Source organism: Drosophila sulfurigaster, chromosome 2R, assembly GCF_023558435.1.
Source record: "Drosophila sulfurigaster albostrigata strain 15112-1811.04 chromosome 2R, ASM2355843v2, whole genome shotgun sequence".
Lineage (NCBI taxonomy): Eukaryota > Metazoa > Arthropoda > Insecta > Diptera > Drosophilidae > Drosophila > Drosophila sulfurigaster.
Genome location: NC_084882.1, coordinates 15,107,892 through 15,121,808, shown reverse-complemented (window position 1 = coordinate 15,121,808; position 13,917 = coordinate 15,107,892). Strand labels below are relative to the sequence as shown.

Sequence of the window (13,917 nt, the reverse complement as noted above, 5' to 3'; positions counted from 1 at the left end):
ATCTACACAACATAATCAAAAGAACTTAAACGACAGCTTGTTAATATTTGTTTTATTTTATTATTATGCTTAGCTTAGTTCTAAGGAGACGCTTATTGATTATTAGCACGACGATACCAAAAGCGTGCACGAAAATCGTCCGAACAAGTTAAAAAACGCCGGCGCATTAGGCGAATGCGTAATGTAGCGCACCGGGCCATTGTGTCCCAGCGAGTTGAGAGTCAAGCGACAGCCATTGCGAGAATTCCAAGAGCACAACGACGTGGTGGCTTCGTCGGGGAAGAGCACATAGTCTTCGGTATGATTGAAAACTGCTTCTGCCTGATGCTCTTGCTTTCCGGTTGTGCCAGCGCCCGTATAAGTCTGAATTGGTCGACTGGTGCAGAGCTCCCACAGATAGACAATCGAGTCCATGCCAGAAGAGAGTAAATACTGCAAGATGAAATTATTAGTAGATACGTATTTAAATATATGTGGACATGGCTTTATTAATTACCTTTCCATTCCGTGTGAACTGCAGCGAACAAATAGCTGCCCCACTGTGCGCTTCGGCAATTGTGTTAATGCAACGGCCGCTGATGCCGTCCCAGATCTTAATGTCACCGTCGAAGCTGCCCGTGGCATAGAGCTTTGCTGTGGGCGAGTACTTAACACAAGTGACGCCCGCTTTGTGCTGCTGCGACGGAATGGCGCTGACAAAGCATTGTGTGGTGTGCACATCATAGATGCGCAGCACATTGTGTTCAGTGCCAATGGCAATATAATCGCCGGTCGGATGGAACGAGACACACAACACGGGCTCACAGTCGGTTAGCACTTTGTGCGCCTTCTTTACCGATGGCTTGGCAATGTCGAAGAGCTTGACGGTGCCGTCACGCGATGCCGACGCCAGGATGTGCTCCTTGGGATGAAATTCGAGGTACGACACTTCATCCGTGTGATCGTACAATGTGCGTATGACTGGATGTCCCTGTTGTTCACGTCCTGGTTCAATGTCTTCGGGTGCTGATTTGGCCAACATGCGCTCCACGTCAAGGATTTTTATACTAGCATCCACACTGCCCGTGGCCACTAGGGAGCCGTCAAAGCTAAACGCACCAGCTCGGCAAGCCTGCTTATGCGATGTCACATAAGCAGTTTCATAGGAATGCGGCTCGGGAGCCAGCGCCGAAGCCTCTGGTTCGAATTCCAAATCGATGCCGGGCAGCACATCGTCCGTATTGCTTTTATCCTTCTCGGACATGGTTTGCATGCCCGAGATCATCACGTGAAGCAGGCGTTCGCTGGGCGCACACTGATCCGCCTTGACCAACATTGAGAGTTCCATTGCAAATTTCTCCAGCCCATCGTACATCAACTGACTGTGGTTTACAAAAGACTTTAAGACACAATCGAAATAACTGCTAGATATTGCTTACCTGATCATTAACCGGTACAATATTTCCCGGTTCTTTACCAGATTATGAGGATCCAAAATTTCGTCGCGCATCTTTGTTTTTCTTTACCAATTTAATGCCGCCTGCAGTGTGACCGTGAGTTAAGTTTCAAAAAATTCTACATCTATTTAAATACTAAATACTTAAATGACCTCTTTGGTATCGAGAACTTATCGATTTTAGCAAATTGATAAATTTACATAAAATTTCAAATATTTTCTGCAATAGTAACTGGAATAGTTTAATCACAGAAAAATATATACATTTATGTAATGTTTAATATGCTGATTGAATGCAACTATTGCCGTTATTTTTAAAATAACAGTTTGGCGCTAAGCAAAAATACAGCTATCGATATATCGCTTTGTGCGGCCATTATTTCGATAGCTCGTGATTGTGATGGCATTCATCTACAGCTGCAACACGTGCAACTTGTTTTGTTTCCCTTAAAATAAAAACGCGAGTTTCTGTTAGTTTAATAAACATATAAAAATGAAAATTCGCAGGAATCATGTGCGCAAGCGTTACCGCTACAATGTGAACCGCAAAACAATGAACAAAACCCGCAAATCTACTGGAAAAATCAAGGAGTAAGTACTAACCGGACTCTGCTACGTTTTGTTTATACTCAAGTTACTTGTTGTTTTAGTCCAGAGATGAAAAAAATGTGGATTGAGGGAAAACGTGTGGGCACCAATTTCAGTGAAATGGGCTTAGCCAAAGATCCCAACAAGTCTGTGGCTATACCTAACTATAAACGCGAACGCCTAGAGGCTGCTAAAATTGTAAACGGTTTCGTGGAAGAGGATCTTGATGATGAGGATCTGAAACCGCGTAGCTCAAAGACAGACCCCGAAGATCTGAAACCAAAACGTGGTCATATCGTGCAGGAACTAGAACAGATGGCAGTCGATAGGCGACCAGATCCTGAATTCAGGTGAGTTTCTAATTTAAAGCAAATGAAACACTCGAATAACGCTAATTGTTTACAGATTACCCAAGGGAGTCGTTAAAGAGCTGTCATATTTTCTGAATAAGCACAAGTTCAACTACAAGGCCATGGTAACGGATCGTCGCAATCATGATCAGCTGACGTGGAAGCAATTCCGAATGAAAATTCGCCGATTCATGTTGATTCCGGAACAGTTTAATGAATATCTGCAACAAAAGAAGCTGCCAATTGATGTGAAGCCCGATTGGCCGGAATATGAATCGGATAGTGAATGGAAATAATAATTGTCGCTGTAAATTATATAGAGAATAGTATGATAATGGTTTTAAGATCTGAATATACAAACAATTTATATCCAAGAAGTGTAACTAATTACTAAGTAAATTAGCGCACATCTGTTTGCTGTCAGTCCCTGTTAAGTTTGAAAATTGCCCGCAATTTTGAGTACCTTACCCATCCAACCCACAATTTGTGTGCCCCAGTTGGTGGCTACTCTGTCATTGGAATCGGCATTGCATCACTTTCGCATCGTGCAACGTTCGGCTGCCCCATCGCCATCGTCAACCGACTCGCGCTGCTCTCTGTCGATTTCGTTTTCGGTCTTTCCGTTTTCTGGTTTCGAGGTAAGTGCACGTACTTACAACTGGGCTTCGTGTAGCTGCCACAGGAAAAAAATCCACAAATAACGTTAACATTAATAAGCATCGATTGATTACCTGTGTGTGTTATAATATAAAAGTGTATGTGAGGCTTCGAATCCTTATTATTTTCCCCTTTTTCTCATTACACAAGTGCGAAAAGCGTTTTTCAATTTTGTGAATTTACCGGCCGGTGTTGCATTGATAAGTTTTGCATAATGCACACATGCATTCACCATGTGTATGTGTAACGGTATTTAGGTGTATCTACATACTATGTACATTTATGTACTAACTTTTTCATTCACTTCCGCAGTCATACAATTGGCTGTATGTATGCACATATAAAAAAAAAATGCTGCATACATATAGGACATAAATGCATGTGTATGTGTGGATTATCCAGTGTGTACATTATGTACAAATATGCTCTGCTCTTCCGCAAAATTCCAAAATGGCGGCTCGGGTCGCCTGAGTCTGAAGAAATTCGGAATTGCAAGTGAGTGTGTGGGCGTCTGTGTGTAACAGTTTGTACTATTTGGTACCATTGCAATTTTGTACCTTTGCAGTTCTTATGAAATTACATTTGGTGTATCTTTGTAGGCATATATACATATATACCAAATTTTAGCATGCATAAATGTGTATGTGTGTGCAGTTCAGATGACGTGCTAATCTGCCTGCACGTCTCACTGCGCTTCGGCGAGAGGCTGCAGCACAGCAAGTCGAAAGTATTTTTACATTTTCCCTTTACATTGCTTCTTCTATGCAATTTACACTGAAATGCAAATACACTGCAGTGTATACATACTAAGTATATGTTGTTAAAAATAACTAAGGAAAAACTGCAAGTTAAAATTGTTTCTAGGGTAGAAAATAAATCAACGCAGCAGAGCCCAAAGTACACGCACACACATACGCTTGCATGTGTGCATGTTTTTGTCTCCTTTTTGTTTTGCAAGTTTATCCAAGACGACGACGACGACGCCGCTGCGACAGCGACAACGACAACGACCAACGGAAACGTTGAGCAAGTGCAACCCGAAGCAGCGGCATTTTTCGACTCTCCATGAGTATGCGATGGTGTGCGTTAGTGTGTGTGTGTGCAAGGCGGATGTGTTTGTGTCTGTGCAGTTTTTCACCCTTTCGAATCGCAAATCGCGAATATTCTGTTCAGGCCACTGAGAAAAGAGCACACGAATGCTTGCAAATGCCGGTCGGCGAGCTCACACACATACACGTGCATTCATGCACACATACTGTACATACTAATGCAATCAGAATTTTACCCACCAACGCGTCGCCATCATTGATTTTCACGTCCTCTTTTATTTTTTCGCCATCTGATTCAAAATATCGTAATTTGTTTGATAAATTCAAAAGTTTGTTGCTCTTTAATAAGCAAATTCATATAAGCAATGCAACCTGACAGCAAATGCGTGGGAGGGGGAGCTATGGTTGCCGGGTTGTGGAGGATTTGTGGCTGGCTGTTGGCTGTTGAGCGGATTTGGTTTGGGTCTGGGAGTGCATTCGTTGTCGCCGTCGTCGTCGTTGGCGTCGTCATTCGGCTGCGAGACTCGCTCCAGAGTCTCTCATCGTTTTGTCTGCGTTTCGCTATTGATTTTTCGTGTGTCGAGAATTGAGACTTGGTTGCATACTTATTGCCCAGATTCAGATTTTCCGGGCATTGACTAACAGGCAGACGTGTCGTGCGGACTTGGTGTCGTGGTGTGTCGTCTTTCTTTCATTTTCCTCAATTATAATAGCATTTCATAATTCTTCCCCTACTCCCGTGCTTATTGAATTAACTATCTTAATCGTTGTGCAAGCAGTAAATTAATTCATTTCTGTTGCAGAATATCAATTGTCAATTTGGTGCACTTGCAAGCGGCAAGTTATTATCCAGCTAATTTCCGGGTAAGTCAGTTTTTCTTCATCCATAAAATTCTTCAATGCTCGTAGCATAATTTTGCACTTATATCGAGATATATATGGTATATATACCATCCTAGATAGCTGCAACATTTTGGTCTCTACACCGCGAACAGAGTCGCGTCCACACCCACGACCCCCCTCAAAGTCCCCCGTCGCATACATAGACACATATGTAGTCCTGATGTCTATGCTCACTTGTGTCCTTACATACATATATTGTGTAGTACACGCCTTTACTTTCTCTCTCTCTCTCTCTCCCATACTCTGTGCTTCTCTTTCTGTGTCCCTTTTTTTTAACTACTTCTATATGTGTAGTAACATTGTCACCCACGTTCTTTACCCACTAAAAAAGGGTTTATATATATATAGACAAATAAAACAGTCATAATTTGATTAGCCCTGTCCATATAATTGACTAAATCTCTGCGATTATAACTGCAGCAATCTCGAAATTTACAATATTGATTGACAAATTCAATTTAACTTTAATTCCATTTCGAGTTACCACGCCCCCTTTCCACAAATCGAAATTCTTTTTATTTGATTGCAATCATTACATTTCAAGGTTCCACAAAACTACTTAAAAAGAAGACAACCATATTGTCGATTAAATAGCAAACATGGGCAAGGAGAAGATTCATATTAACATTGTCGTGATTGGCCATGTCGATTCCGGCAAATCAACGACCACCGGTCACTTGATTTACAAATGCGGCGGCATCGACAAGCGTACCATCGAGAAGTTCGAGAAGGAGGCCCAGGAGATGGGCAAGGGTTCGTTCAAGTACGCCTGGGTGCTGGACAAACTGAAGGCCGAACGTGAGCGTGGCATCACCATCGATATTGCGCTGTGGAAATTCGAGACGGCCAAGTACTATGTGACCATTATTGATGCCCCCGGCCATCGTGATTTCATCAAGAACATGATTACCGGCACCTCGCAAGCCGATTGTGCGGTGCTGATTGTGGCCGCCGGTACCGGTGAATTTGAGGCCGGCATCTCGAAGAATGGCCAGACCCGTGAGCATGCGCTCTTGGCGTTTACGCTGGGCGTCAAGCAACTGATTGTGGGCGTCAACAAGATGGATTCCACGGAGCCGCCATACAGCGAGGCGCGTTATGAGGAAATCAAGAAAGAGGTCTCCTCGTACATCAAGAAGATCGGCTATAATCCAGCCTCGGTGGCATTTGTGCCCATTTCGGGTTGGCATGGCGATAACATGCTCGAGGCATCGGAGAAGATGCCCTGGTTCAAGGGCTGGACCGTCGAACGCAAGGAGGGCAAAACTGAGGGCAAGTGCTTGATTGACGCGCTGGACGCGATTATGCCTCCCCAGCGGCCCACCGACAAACCGTTGCGTCTGCCGCTGCAGGATGTCTACAAAATTGGTGGCATCGGCACCGTACCCGTCGGTCGTGTGGAGACCGGCATTCTCAAGCCAGGTGGGTGTCCTTTATAATTTTGGATTTAAGTACGTGCTTTAGTTTTAAATTGTGTGTTACAGGCATGGTCGTGAACTTTGCGCCCGTTAACTTGGTCACTGAAGTCAAGTCCGTGGAGATGCACCACGAGGCGTTGACCGAGGCTTTGCCCGGCGACAACGTTGGCTTCAACGTGAAGAACGTTTCGGTTAAGGAGCTGCGTCGTGGCTATGTGGCTGGTGATTCCAAGAACAATCCACCACGAGGCGCTGCTGATTTTACTGCTCAGGTGGGTGACAAACTATAGTTACTTTATACAATTGCGGATTTAGTCACTTAGTATTCTAGAGTTATTTTAATTTCAATAACATAACATACTTTACAATATAAACATTCTAGATATATTTCCTATTTCTTTTAACTACATTTTAAATATTCATAATTCCAAAGTCTAACTGATACTTACTGATAAATAACATCTATTGTCTAGGTCATTGTTTTGAACCATCCTGGGCAGATTGCCAATGGTTACACTCCGGTTCTCGATTGCCACACCGCTCATATTGCGTGCAAGTTTGCCGAGATCAAGGAGAAGTGCGATCGCCGTACTGGCAAGACCACGGAGACCGAACCGAAGGCCATCAAGTCGGGCGATGCGGCCATCATAATGCTGGTGCCAACCAAGCCGCTGTGCGTTGAAAGCTTCCAAGAATTTCCGCCACTCGGACGATTTGCGGTGCGTGACATGCGTCAAACGGTTGCCGTCGGTGTCATCAAGTCGGTGAACTTTAAAGAAACGACCTCGGGCAAAGTAACAAAAGCCGCTGAGAAGGCACAGAAGAAGAAATAACTAGAGTGTCAGCAGAACTGTAACAACAACTCAAACAACAACAACAATAACAACAACACTCAAACACTCGAAGAACAACAACAAGAAGAAACGGCAACAGCAACCGCAAGAGCAACACAACAACAACATCAGCAACAGGCAGAATATTTTAAATTTATATTATCCATTACTCATCGAGAAGGATCAAAACCGTATAAGGGGCTAAACTCAGAGTCCGTGGCAATGGCAATGGCAAAAAACCAACAACCAATAACAGCAAATACTACAACATATACTATTATTAACTGCTGCATTCAAATATTATATAAACTTGAGGAAATATTGCAATTTATTATAATCACACATACAATTAGCGAACATAGTATACAACAACAACAACAACAACAATATGTGTGTGCACCCAAATGGGACACAAGCATCCTTTTACCAGCTGGACGTGGTGAGAACGAGGTGCCCTTGGGTCACTCCGGTCACCTGGAATCATTCCCGTATGCGTCGTCGTACTCGAAATCGGTAGCCATCATACTCATCATTATCATCTACTGTAACTATCTAAACTTGTATCGTCATCGCAAATCCTTTCGCAGGAAACACTCTGGTATTCACTCAGCACCAGAGCAATATCAATTTGCCACTGGAATTTGCTGCTAGCCCAGTATCCAGAATCCAGTATCCAGCATACTCTCAATACCCAAAATCTTTCCTAACCCGCCCTCATTATAATATCGCTAACATTGTTTTGAACAACAAGCCATCCACACATAATTTCAATCAATGGATTTTAAACACTTTTTATACTTTTGATAAGTCAGTCGGAGGCATTCGATTTAAAATCTATTATTACCTAAAAAAAAAAAAAAAAAGATAACTTCAGAGTTTAGTTTTAAATCCACTATACATCTAATCAAACTAAAAACAAAACCCAAAAAAAAAGACTACATTCGTAATGAATTCAAAATTTCTCCAAAAAAAGTAAAAGACAAATGCTTAAGAAGTATTACAAAAATATTCATAAAGAACATAATCATGCGGTTTTTTGACAAACATTCTAAATGTTCGATCGAGCCTCATTGGCATTTGCATACTTTGATCAAATGTTTCTCATTACCATTTAATCACATACATACGTACATACATAACGTACATACATACATACATAAATATATGCATGCAATCGTACATAATGCATATGCATTCATTATCGTTACTCACACACTCTCTGAAATTATAATTGTAACCCAACTACAGAAAACCATTCATGGACACAGAAAACGTTGCTTAATAAACATAAATGATCTTTTAATGTATTAATTGAGAAGAATAAAAATAAAGAATGCTTAACCGTAAATTACCAAATACCCAAATTCATTTTTTATTCAATTTTCTAAATTTCTTCAAATTATAATTTCTTAACGATCAACTCTATCGATCTGCATCAAAAAGCATGGGGTCATTAAAGAATTCAAAACTTGTAAAAAGAAACAGGTATATTTTGCAATTTTGAAAATAACTCAAGAACTTCAAGAACGATTTGAATTTGGTAGGTTAATAGTCATTGTCAATAGGATTCGTTTTACTAGGACCCGCAAAGATCAGACATGATGCGACCGAGATATAGGATATTTTCAGTATAGAAAAAACTTCTTATTACTTAGTTGTCTTATTAGAGCTATTCATGTATCAAAGGTCACCGCGATCATCATTGAAATCATGGGATTTTCTAATGTTTTACCTTTTTTCTATGAAAAAATGTATGAATCATCCGTAAAATGCAATAATTCCAATCGATAGTGCCTAGTCACCCTGATTACAAAAATGTTTGTCTTTTTCATATTATTAAGGATTTGATTGCAAGACCCGCAAGGATTAGACAGGATATGACCAAGATAAGAACACTTTAATTTGTTACTTACCTTAACATGTAAATTTTTACCTTTACTAGTTTACTCTTTTTATTAATTAATTAATTGTTTAATTGTTTGTTTATATTTGCTATCAAATTAGTATTTTTATTATTATTCAGTTAAAAGTTAATAATATATATAACTTTTAGAAAATGTCTAACCTTTATCAGAATTTATTCATAGTTTTTGTAATGCATCTTTTCTTTTGAACTTTTTATGTTCGAAATTCGAAATCAAAAGAACGCTCTGGGGTTCAAGTCTTTGCTATAGGGTGCAGATAATGCTGACAACAGTAAAGTCATATTTTCGCCGCTTCGCTTTAAATTCTTTGGTATATTCAAATATACCATAAGTGTGGTCACACTTCAATCAGATGTTAAAAGAAGACAGCTTTCAATAAAGCTTTGTTTTTAAACAACTCTGTTGCTGACTCACAACAGGCGGCATTTATAAACAACAAAGAACTCAGCCGGCTGTGAAGATTTTTGTGACAAATCGTTAAACGTCAAAAGGCCTTCTACTTGATAAATACTACAAAGAGAACATATCCACAAAAATGGCAGATCCACGCATCAGGCAATTGGTTATTAAAACGGGTGTTGTCAAAAGACTGGCCAAGGAGAAGACCGTTTATGAGAAGGAGGTCAACACAGAAATCGCTCGTCTGGAGAAGTTTAAAACAGATGGCTCTGACGACCATGTGCTGCGCAAACAGGCCGAGGTGATAGAGGAGTGCCAAATGATGATACCAGACTCAAAGCGCAGGTGAGTCATCGCGCAGATAAAAAACTGTAACAGTATCTTAATTGAAGTTGTTCCTTGAACAGGTTACAAAAAGAGTACGATGTGCTAGAGAAATATCTACAGGATGAACAGGATCTCAAGGAAACGGAGGCATACACAAAAGCCGCTGAGGTGCTCAGCGAAGCTAAATCCGTTCTCGAGGTTTAAGTCATCTTAATAAATTATTGTCCAAACTGCCCCCACATGAATATTACTCTTCCTCTTCGTTGTAGTTTTTTTTATACACCATATGTGAATAAAAGTATTTTCTACGTTAACCAACACTAACATGCAAAATGCCGCACACTCTCAAATTAAGCGAAATAAAGTCAAATATAACAACAATTATACAAAATCTACAACAATTGGAAACTTTAGGAAGTTCACCAAACAATAACTTCAATGCAGACGAATCCGCAACACTGCAGCAACAAACAACTGCGTTGTTGTCGAGTCTCGAGGAGTTGCCGGCAAAACAAATTGCACGCCTGCAATTGCAACGCAAGCGACGACGTCAACAAATAAAGCGAAAATGCAAACAACAAAAACGCGTCAATCGAGCATATGCAAGGCATTTCAAGGACACAAAGGTCATTGCTCAATCTCTTAGCAATGAAGCACAACCGTCACAGACTACGACACAAACAGCACAACACATTACACTGAAAAAACTACACGATGCCAACAACAAACTCAAGACATTCGATTTACTAGAGCGTCTCTACAATGCGCGCGGCGGAGAGAAAGACTTAAACCAAAGACTTAGCCGAATGCGCGCAGTTTGGAGACGCGTTAAGCAGGAGTGCGAAAATGCAACAGGTGGGGGAACTTCGCTGAAGTTGGAGGCACAGTGGGACCAAGTTATTTTTGGAAATTCATGCACTGCATTTGATCATCGTCGTAGTCATAGAAAACAGCATCTACAGCAGCTTATACAATGCCGGTAAGATTCACAGTACCAGATAACAATACAATAGCTATTTTTAATTGTTTACACAATCACAGATTCGTATGGGACTCGTATATAAGCAATGGTAGTGACGCAACTTCCATACCCAGTGGTTGGGTGTTACCACCTGAGAACCCGTCGCCAGAATGGGCTGAATTTCGTTGTGAATAAAGCATACCAAAGTATTTACAATACATAATGTGGAATTTTTAATTCTTTTAAAGAATCTCGGTGTTAGTCTTAGAAACACATTAAAATGCAAATTCTACACATGCACATCTATCATTTATTCGTAAATCCAATCGCTGGCAGCTGGGGTCCAGGTGACGAGCTCCTTCTCGTTGAACCACAGTGCAATCTCCTTCTCGGCGGATTCGACAGCATCCGAGCCGTGGATGATGTTGCGGCCAACCTGGATGCAGAAATCACCACGAATGGTGCCGGGCAAGGAGTCGGCGGGGTTGGTGGCGCCCAACATTTGACGGCCGGTCTTGACCACATTGAGACCCTCCCACACCATGGGAACCACTGGACCGGAGTTCATGTAGTTGACCAAACCGGGGAAGAAGGGACGGGCAGACAGATCAGCATAGTGCTTCTCCAACAATTCCTTGGATGCCTGTAATGACACAAAGCAACATATCATGTAAGTCAGTAATTAAAATAATCGTTTTCTTGACCTCTAAAAAGTGTATGTACTTATAACCTCAACCGGTTATTTTTGCAATAAGAGGCTGCTGAGAGCGACCCTTCGCCATGTTGAGGTTATGCACGAAAAACTGAACACGCGTACCTATTGATTTTTTTCTTTCTTAATTGAATTATCTTCTACCGGCTTTTACTTACCCAAGTGAACTTCAAGGCGACCAATTTGAAGCCCTTCTGCTCGAAACGCTCAATGATCTTGCCGACGAGTCCACGTTGGACTCCATCGGGCTTAACCATGATGAAAGTGCGTTCCTTGTTGGCGGCCATTGCGATTGAGAATAGGGAATAGAATGCAAGCAACGAAGCAATCATTAGTGTTGTTAGCTTGTACATTTGTTTAGTGTGACCGAATGGCGCAACCATCAGAATCAAAATGATATTTGAAAAATATTATATTTTCTCTTATCTTTTAAATTGCATAAGCAAATCAAGCAGTAATTTATTTAAAATTGTTAGTAATTTTACTAAGACAACCATTTACGATTTTCATTATTTAAATTGAAAATTTAAAAAAATGTATATATGTAATTACTAAACATAATCAATTTTTTTTTTATAATGATATACACTTAATAAGTACCAATAAAATTTGCAAAGGACCTAATGAAAGTTCTGAGGATGAAAGTGGTTTAATAAAAGAATATATAGCACAGCGTCATTATTAAATTCGCCGTACGTAACGGTTATTTGCAAAACTGACTGGTCACACCTCATTTTATCGGATGCACTTGGTGGATATACTCACACACATCCATTTATTGACAGCTGTTGGTATTTTAATTGCGTTTAGACCAGCTCATATATCTGTCCCTCTCGAATCAACTAAAACATTCAGTCAGCTGGTTTTTCCAACAAAAGTGGATTAAATCAAGAAAAAACTTTGCTAATAATTTTTGTAAGTCGGCATAAAATGGCAAACGGCAGCGAATCGCGACCATATTGGTCTGATGAAGTGATTATATTTATAATAACAACAATTCGTAACACGCCGTATATGTGGGACAAAACTCATAAAGATTACAGTATTCGTTATTTAAAACACAATTTTTGGAAGAATTTAAAATGGACGTTGGAAAAACGGTTCAAGTTTCGAGTCTACACAAATGAATTGGCTAGGAAATGGCTAAATCTCGCCTCATACTACCGACTACAACAGAAGGCTATATTCGATGCCAATGCCCGTGGAGCACATCCGGAGGAAATAAAACGTTTGGAAGGATGGAAATTCTTGAAACAACTCAAATTTCTTCCTGTTCTTCAAGATAAGAACGTTGCGGATGTAAGTAGTCATAATAGTAATGTATGTATGTACATATGTATATTGATTAATAATAATGCAATCAATAGTCGGAAAATCCCTTTGAGGAAAGTGCCCACTCTGACTCCGACGAGAATAGTGCAGCGCTTGCTGATGACCAAAAACCTGAACCCCATGATACAAATTCGGATAATCCGCTGCAGCTTTCTTCTGAACCACCCAGGATCAAAGCAAGAAAATTAGAAATAGAGGAATTCAATGTTCCTATGGAGGACAATGATGCGGAAATTGAAGATACAACTCCAATGACAGTGGAACCGATGATAGACGAAATACACAGCACGCCTAGCTTCCACTATGGAATGGCTGTTGCTCAAGATGTTTTTGAGCTGGACGGCAACTTAAAAATTGATGCAAAGATGGAAATTATGAAAGTGATTGTCAAGTACCAAAAGCAGCAACTCCATAGGACTGTAATGGGCCTTGCTGGTAGCTAAGGATTAGTAAGCATTGTATACTTATTAGAAGTAGAGACACATTAATGACACTTTTAAAATAATATTTTAAATATCATAAATTCATTATCGATTTAATAAATTATTCTTTAGATAATTTCTAACATTTGGATGCTTAAAAAAGAGCTTTCTTAAAGCTGTTTTATTTAACACCTGTGACAGGGTGACCCCACAAGTAAATTTTCGAAAATATACTATTTCTCCACTAAATAGCTATAAATATATACCGAAAAATTACGAAATTTTGAAATGTTCATAATTAATTTTGAAATGTTTTTTTGAAAGCCGAGCTTTAAAAAAATGTATAATTGATGGTTGAAACGTAAAAAAACGTAGGTACGCTCAAGGATCAGTAGACGAATTATTTTATTTTTTAACATGTCACAGTTTGAGATTCACTGATCCACAATACAATAACACAGTTTAATAACTACTCTCTAAACTGTAGGATACTACCGATAGAGTTAATATTTTATTACACCTTAAAAATAAATTGTCTATTAATTGCTGATTTCAAAATAAAATATAAGTTGCTTAAAAAGTAACGTTAATCAAAATTGAGTAGTA

The 13,917-nt window shown here is 40.0% G+C and overlaps 7 protein-coding genes across 7 annotated transcripts; 5 read left to right on the top strand and 2 right to left on the bottom strand.

Moving 5' to 3' along the window:
• Positions 1 to 37: 37 nt before the first annotated feature.
• On the bottom strand, positions 38 to 1,575 carry LOC133838132 (cleavage stimulation factor subunit 1). The gene is made up of 3 exons (XM_062269117.1): positions 1,419 to 1,575; positions 497 to 1,361; positions 38 to 432 (listed from the first exon to the last, which is right to left on the bottom strand). The coding sequence occupies exons 1-3, from the start codon at positions 1,487 to 1,489 to the stop codon at positions 103 to 105; spliced, it is 1,266 nt and encodes a 421-aa protein (XP_062125101.1). The 5' UTR covers positions 1,490 to 1,575; the 3' UTR covers positions 38 to 102.
• Positions 1,576 to 1,827: 252 nt separating this feature from the next.
• LOC133838140 (nucleolar protein 16) lies at positions 1,828 to 2,750 on the top strand. Its single transcript, XM_062269127.1, has 3 exons — positions 1,828 to 2,026; positions 2,086 to 2,373; positions 2,429 to 2,750. Exons 1-3 carry the CDS (start codon positions 1,929 to 1,931, stop codon positions 2,667 to 2,669), a joined length of 627 nt encoding a protein of 208 aa, XP_062125111.1. The 5' UTR covers positions 1,828 to 1,928; the 3' UTR covers positions 2,670 to 2,750.
• Positions 2,751 to 4,724: 1,974 nt separating this feature from the next.
• Positions 4,725 to 8,101, top strand: LOC133838130 (elongation factor 1-alpha 2). The gene is made up of 5 exons (XM_062269114.1): positions 4,725 to 4,754; positions 4,883 to 4,943; positions 5,527 to 6,404; positions 6,467 to 6,672; positions 6,874 to 8,101. Exons 3-5 carry the CDS (start codon positions 5,582 to 5,584, stop codon positions 7,231 to 7,233), a joined length of 1,389 nt encoding a protein of 462 aa, XP_062125098.1. The 5' UTR covers positions 4,725 to 4,754; positions 4,883 to 4,943; positions 5,527 to 5,581; the 3' UTR covers positions 7,234 to 8,101.
• Positions 8,102 to 9,553: 1,452 nt separating this feature from the next.
• LOC133837008 (tubulin-specific chaperone A) lies at positions 9,554 to 10,095 on the top strand. Its single transcript, XM_062267650.1, has 2 exons — positions 9,554 to 9,902; positions 9,965 to 10,095. Exons 1-2 carry the CDS (start codon positions 9,694 to 9,696, stop codon positions 10,086 to 10,088), a joined length of 333 nt encoding a protein of 110 aa, XP_062123634.1. The 5' UTR covers positions 9,554 to 9,693; the 3' UTR covers positions 10,089 to 10,095.
• A 121-nt stretch (positions 10,096 to 10,216) lies between these two features.
• On the top strand, positions 10,217 to 11,829 carry LOC133837006 (uncharacterized). The gene is made up of 2 exons (XM_062267648.1): positions 10,217 to 10,863; positions 10,926 to 11,829. Exons 1-2 carry the CDS (start codon positions 10,217 to 10,219, stop codon positions 11,038 to 11,040), a joined length of 762 nt encoding a protein of 253 aa, XP_062123632.1. The 3' UTR covers positions 11,041 to 11,829.
• On the bottom strand, positions 11,055 to 11,904 carry LOC133837007 (nucleoside diphosphate kinase). Its single transcript, XM_062267649.1, has 2 exons — positions 11,716 to 11,904; positions 11,055 to 11,488 (listed from the first exon to the last, which is right to left on the bottom strand). The coding sequence occupies exons 1-2, from the start codon at positions 11,887 to 11,889 to the stop codon at positions 11,156 to 11,158; spliced, it is 507 nt and encodes a 168-aa protein (XP_062123633.1). The 5' UTR covers positions 11,890 to 11,904; the 3' UTR covers positions 11,055 to 11,155.
• A 406-nt stretch (positions 11,905 to 12,310) lies between these two features.
• On the top strand, positions 12,311 to 13,397 carry LOC133838138 (uncharacterized). Its single transcript, XM_062269125.1, has 2 exons — positions 12,311 to 12,856; positions 12,925 to 13,397. Exons 1-2 carry the CDS (start codon positions 12,488 to 12,490, stop codon positions 13,330 to 13,332), a joined length of 777 nt encoding a protein of 258 aa, XP_062125109.1. The 5' UTR covers positions 12,311 to 12,487; the 3' UTR covers positions 13,333 to 13,397.
• Positions 13,398 to 13,917: the final 520 nt, after the last annotated feature.

Excerpts from the sequence above, each read along its gene's own strand:
- LOC133837006 (XM_062267648.1), top strand. The coding sequence starts at position 10,217 with ATGCCGCACACTCTCAAATTAAGCGAAATAAAGTCAAATATAACAACA. Across the intron at positions 10,864-10,925 it reads CAGCAGCTTATACAATGCCG|ATTCGTATGGGACTCGTATA; the intron begins GTAAGATTCACA and ends ACACAATCACAG.
- LOC133838138 (XM_062269125.1), top strand. The coding sequence starts at position 12,488 with ATGGCAAACGGCAGCGAATCGCGACCATATTGGTCTGATGAAGTGATT. Across the intron at positions 12,857-12,924 it reads AAGATAAGAACGTTGCGGAT|TCGGAAAATCCCTTTGAGGA; the intron begins GTAAGTAGTCAT and ends TGCAATCAATAG.
- LOC133838130 (XM_062269114.1), top strand. The coding sequence starts at position 5,582 with ATGGGCAAGGAGAAGATTCATATTAACATTGTCGTGATTGGCCATGTC. Across the intron at positions 6,405-6,466 it reads GACCGGCATTCTCAAGCCAG|GCATGGTCGTGAACTTTGCG; the intron begins GTGGGTGTCCTT and ends TGTGTGTTACAG. Across the intron at positions 6,673-6,873 it reads CTGCTGATTTTACTGCTCAG|GTCATTGTTTTGAACCATCC; the intron begins GTGGGTGACAAA and ends TCTATTGTCTAG.
- LOC133837008 (XM_062267650.1), top strand. The coding sequence starts at position 9,694 with ATGGCAGATCCACGCATCAGGCAATTGGTTATTAAAACGGGTGTTGTC. Across the intron at positions 9,903-9,964 it reads ATACCAGACTCAAAGCGCAG|GTTACAAAAAGAGTACGATG; the intron begins GTGAGTCATCGC and ends TTCCTTGAACAG.
- LOC133838140 (XM_062269127.1), top strand. The coding sequence starts at position 1,929 with ATGAAAATTCGCAGGAATCATGTGCGCAAGCGTTACCGCTACAATGTG. Across the intron at positions 2,027-2,085 it reads TCTACTGGAAAAATCAAGGA|TCCAGAGATGAAAAAAATGT; the intron begins GTAAGTACTAAC and ends TTGTTGTTTTAG. Across the intron at positions 2,374-2,428 it reads CGACCAGATCCTGAATTCAG|ATTACCCAAGGGAGTCGTTA; the intron begins GTGAGTTTCTAA and ends AATTGTTTACAG.
- LOC133838132 (XM_062269117.1), bottom strand. The coding sequence starts at position 1,489 with ATGCGCGACGAAATTTTGGATCCTCATAATCTGGTAAAGAACCGGGAA. Across the intron at positions 1,362-1,418 it reads TTGTACCGGTTAATGATCAG|TCAGTTGATGTACGATGGGC; the intron begins GTAAGCAATATC and ends TGTAAACCACAG. Across the intron at positions 433-496 it reads AGTTCACACGGAATGGAAAG|TATTTACTCTCTTCTGGCAT; the intron begins GTAATTAATAAA and ends TTCATCTTGCAG.
- LOC133837007 (XM_062267649.1), bottom strand. The coding sequence starts at position 11,889 with ATGATTGCTTCGTTGCTTGCATTCTATTCCCTATTCTCAATCGCAATG. Across the intron at positions 11,489-11,715 it reads TCGCCTTGAAGTTCACTTGG|GCATCCAAGGAATTGTTGGA; the intron begins GTAAGTAAAAGC and ends GTGTCATTACAG.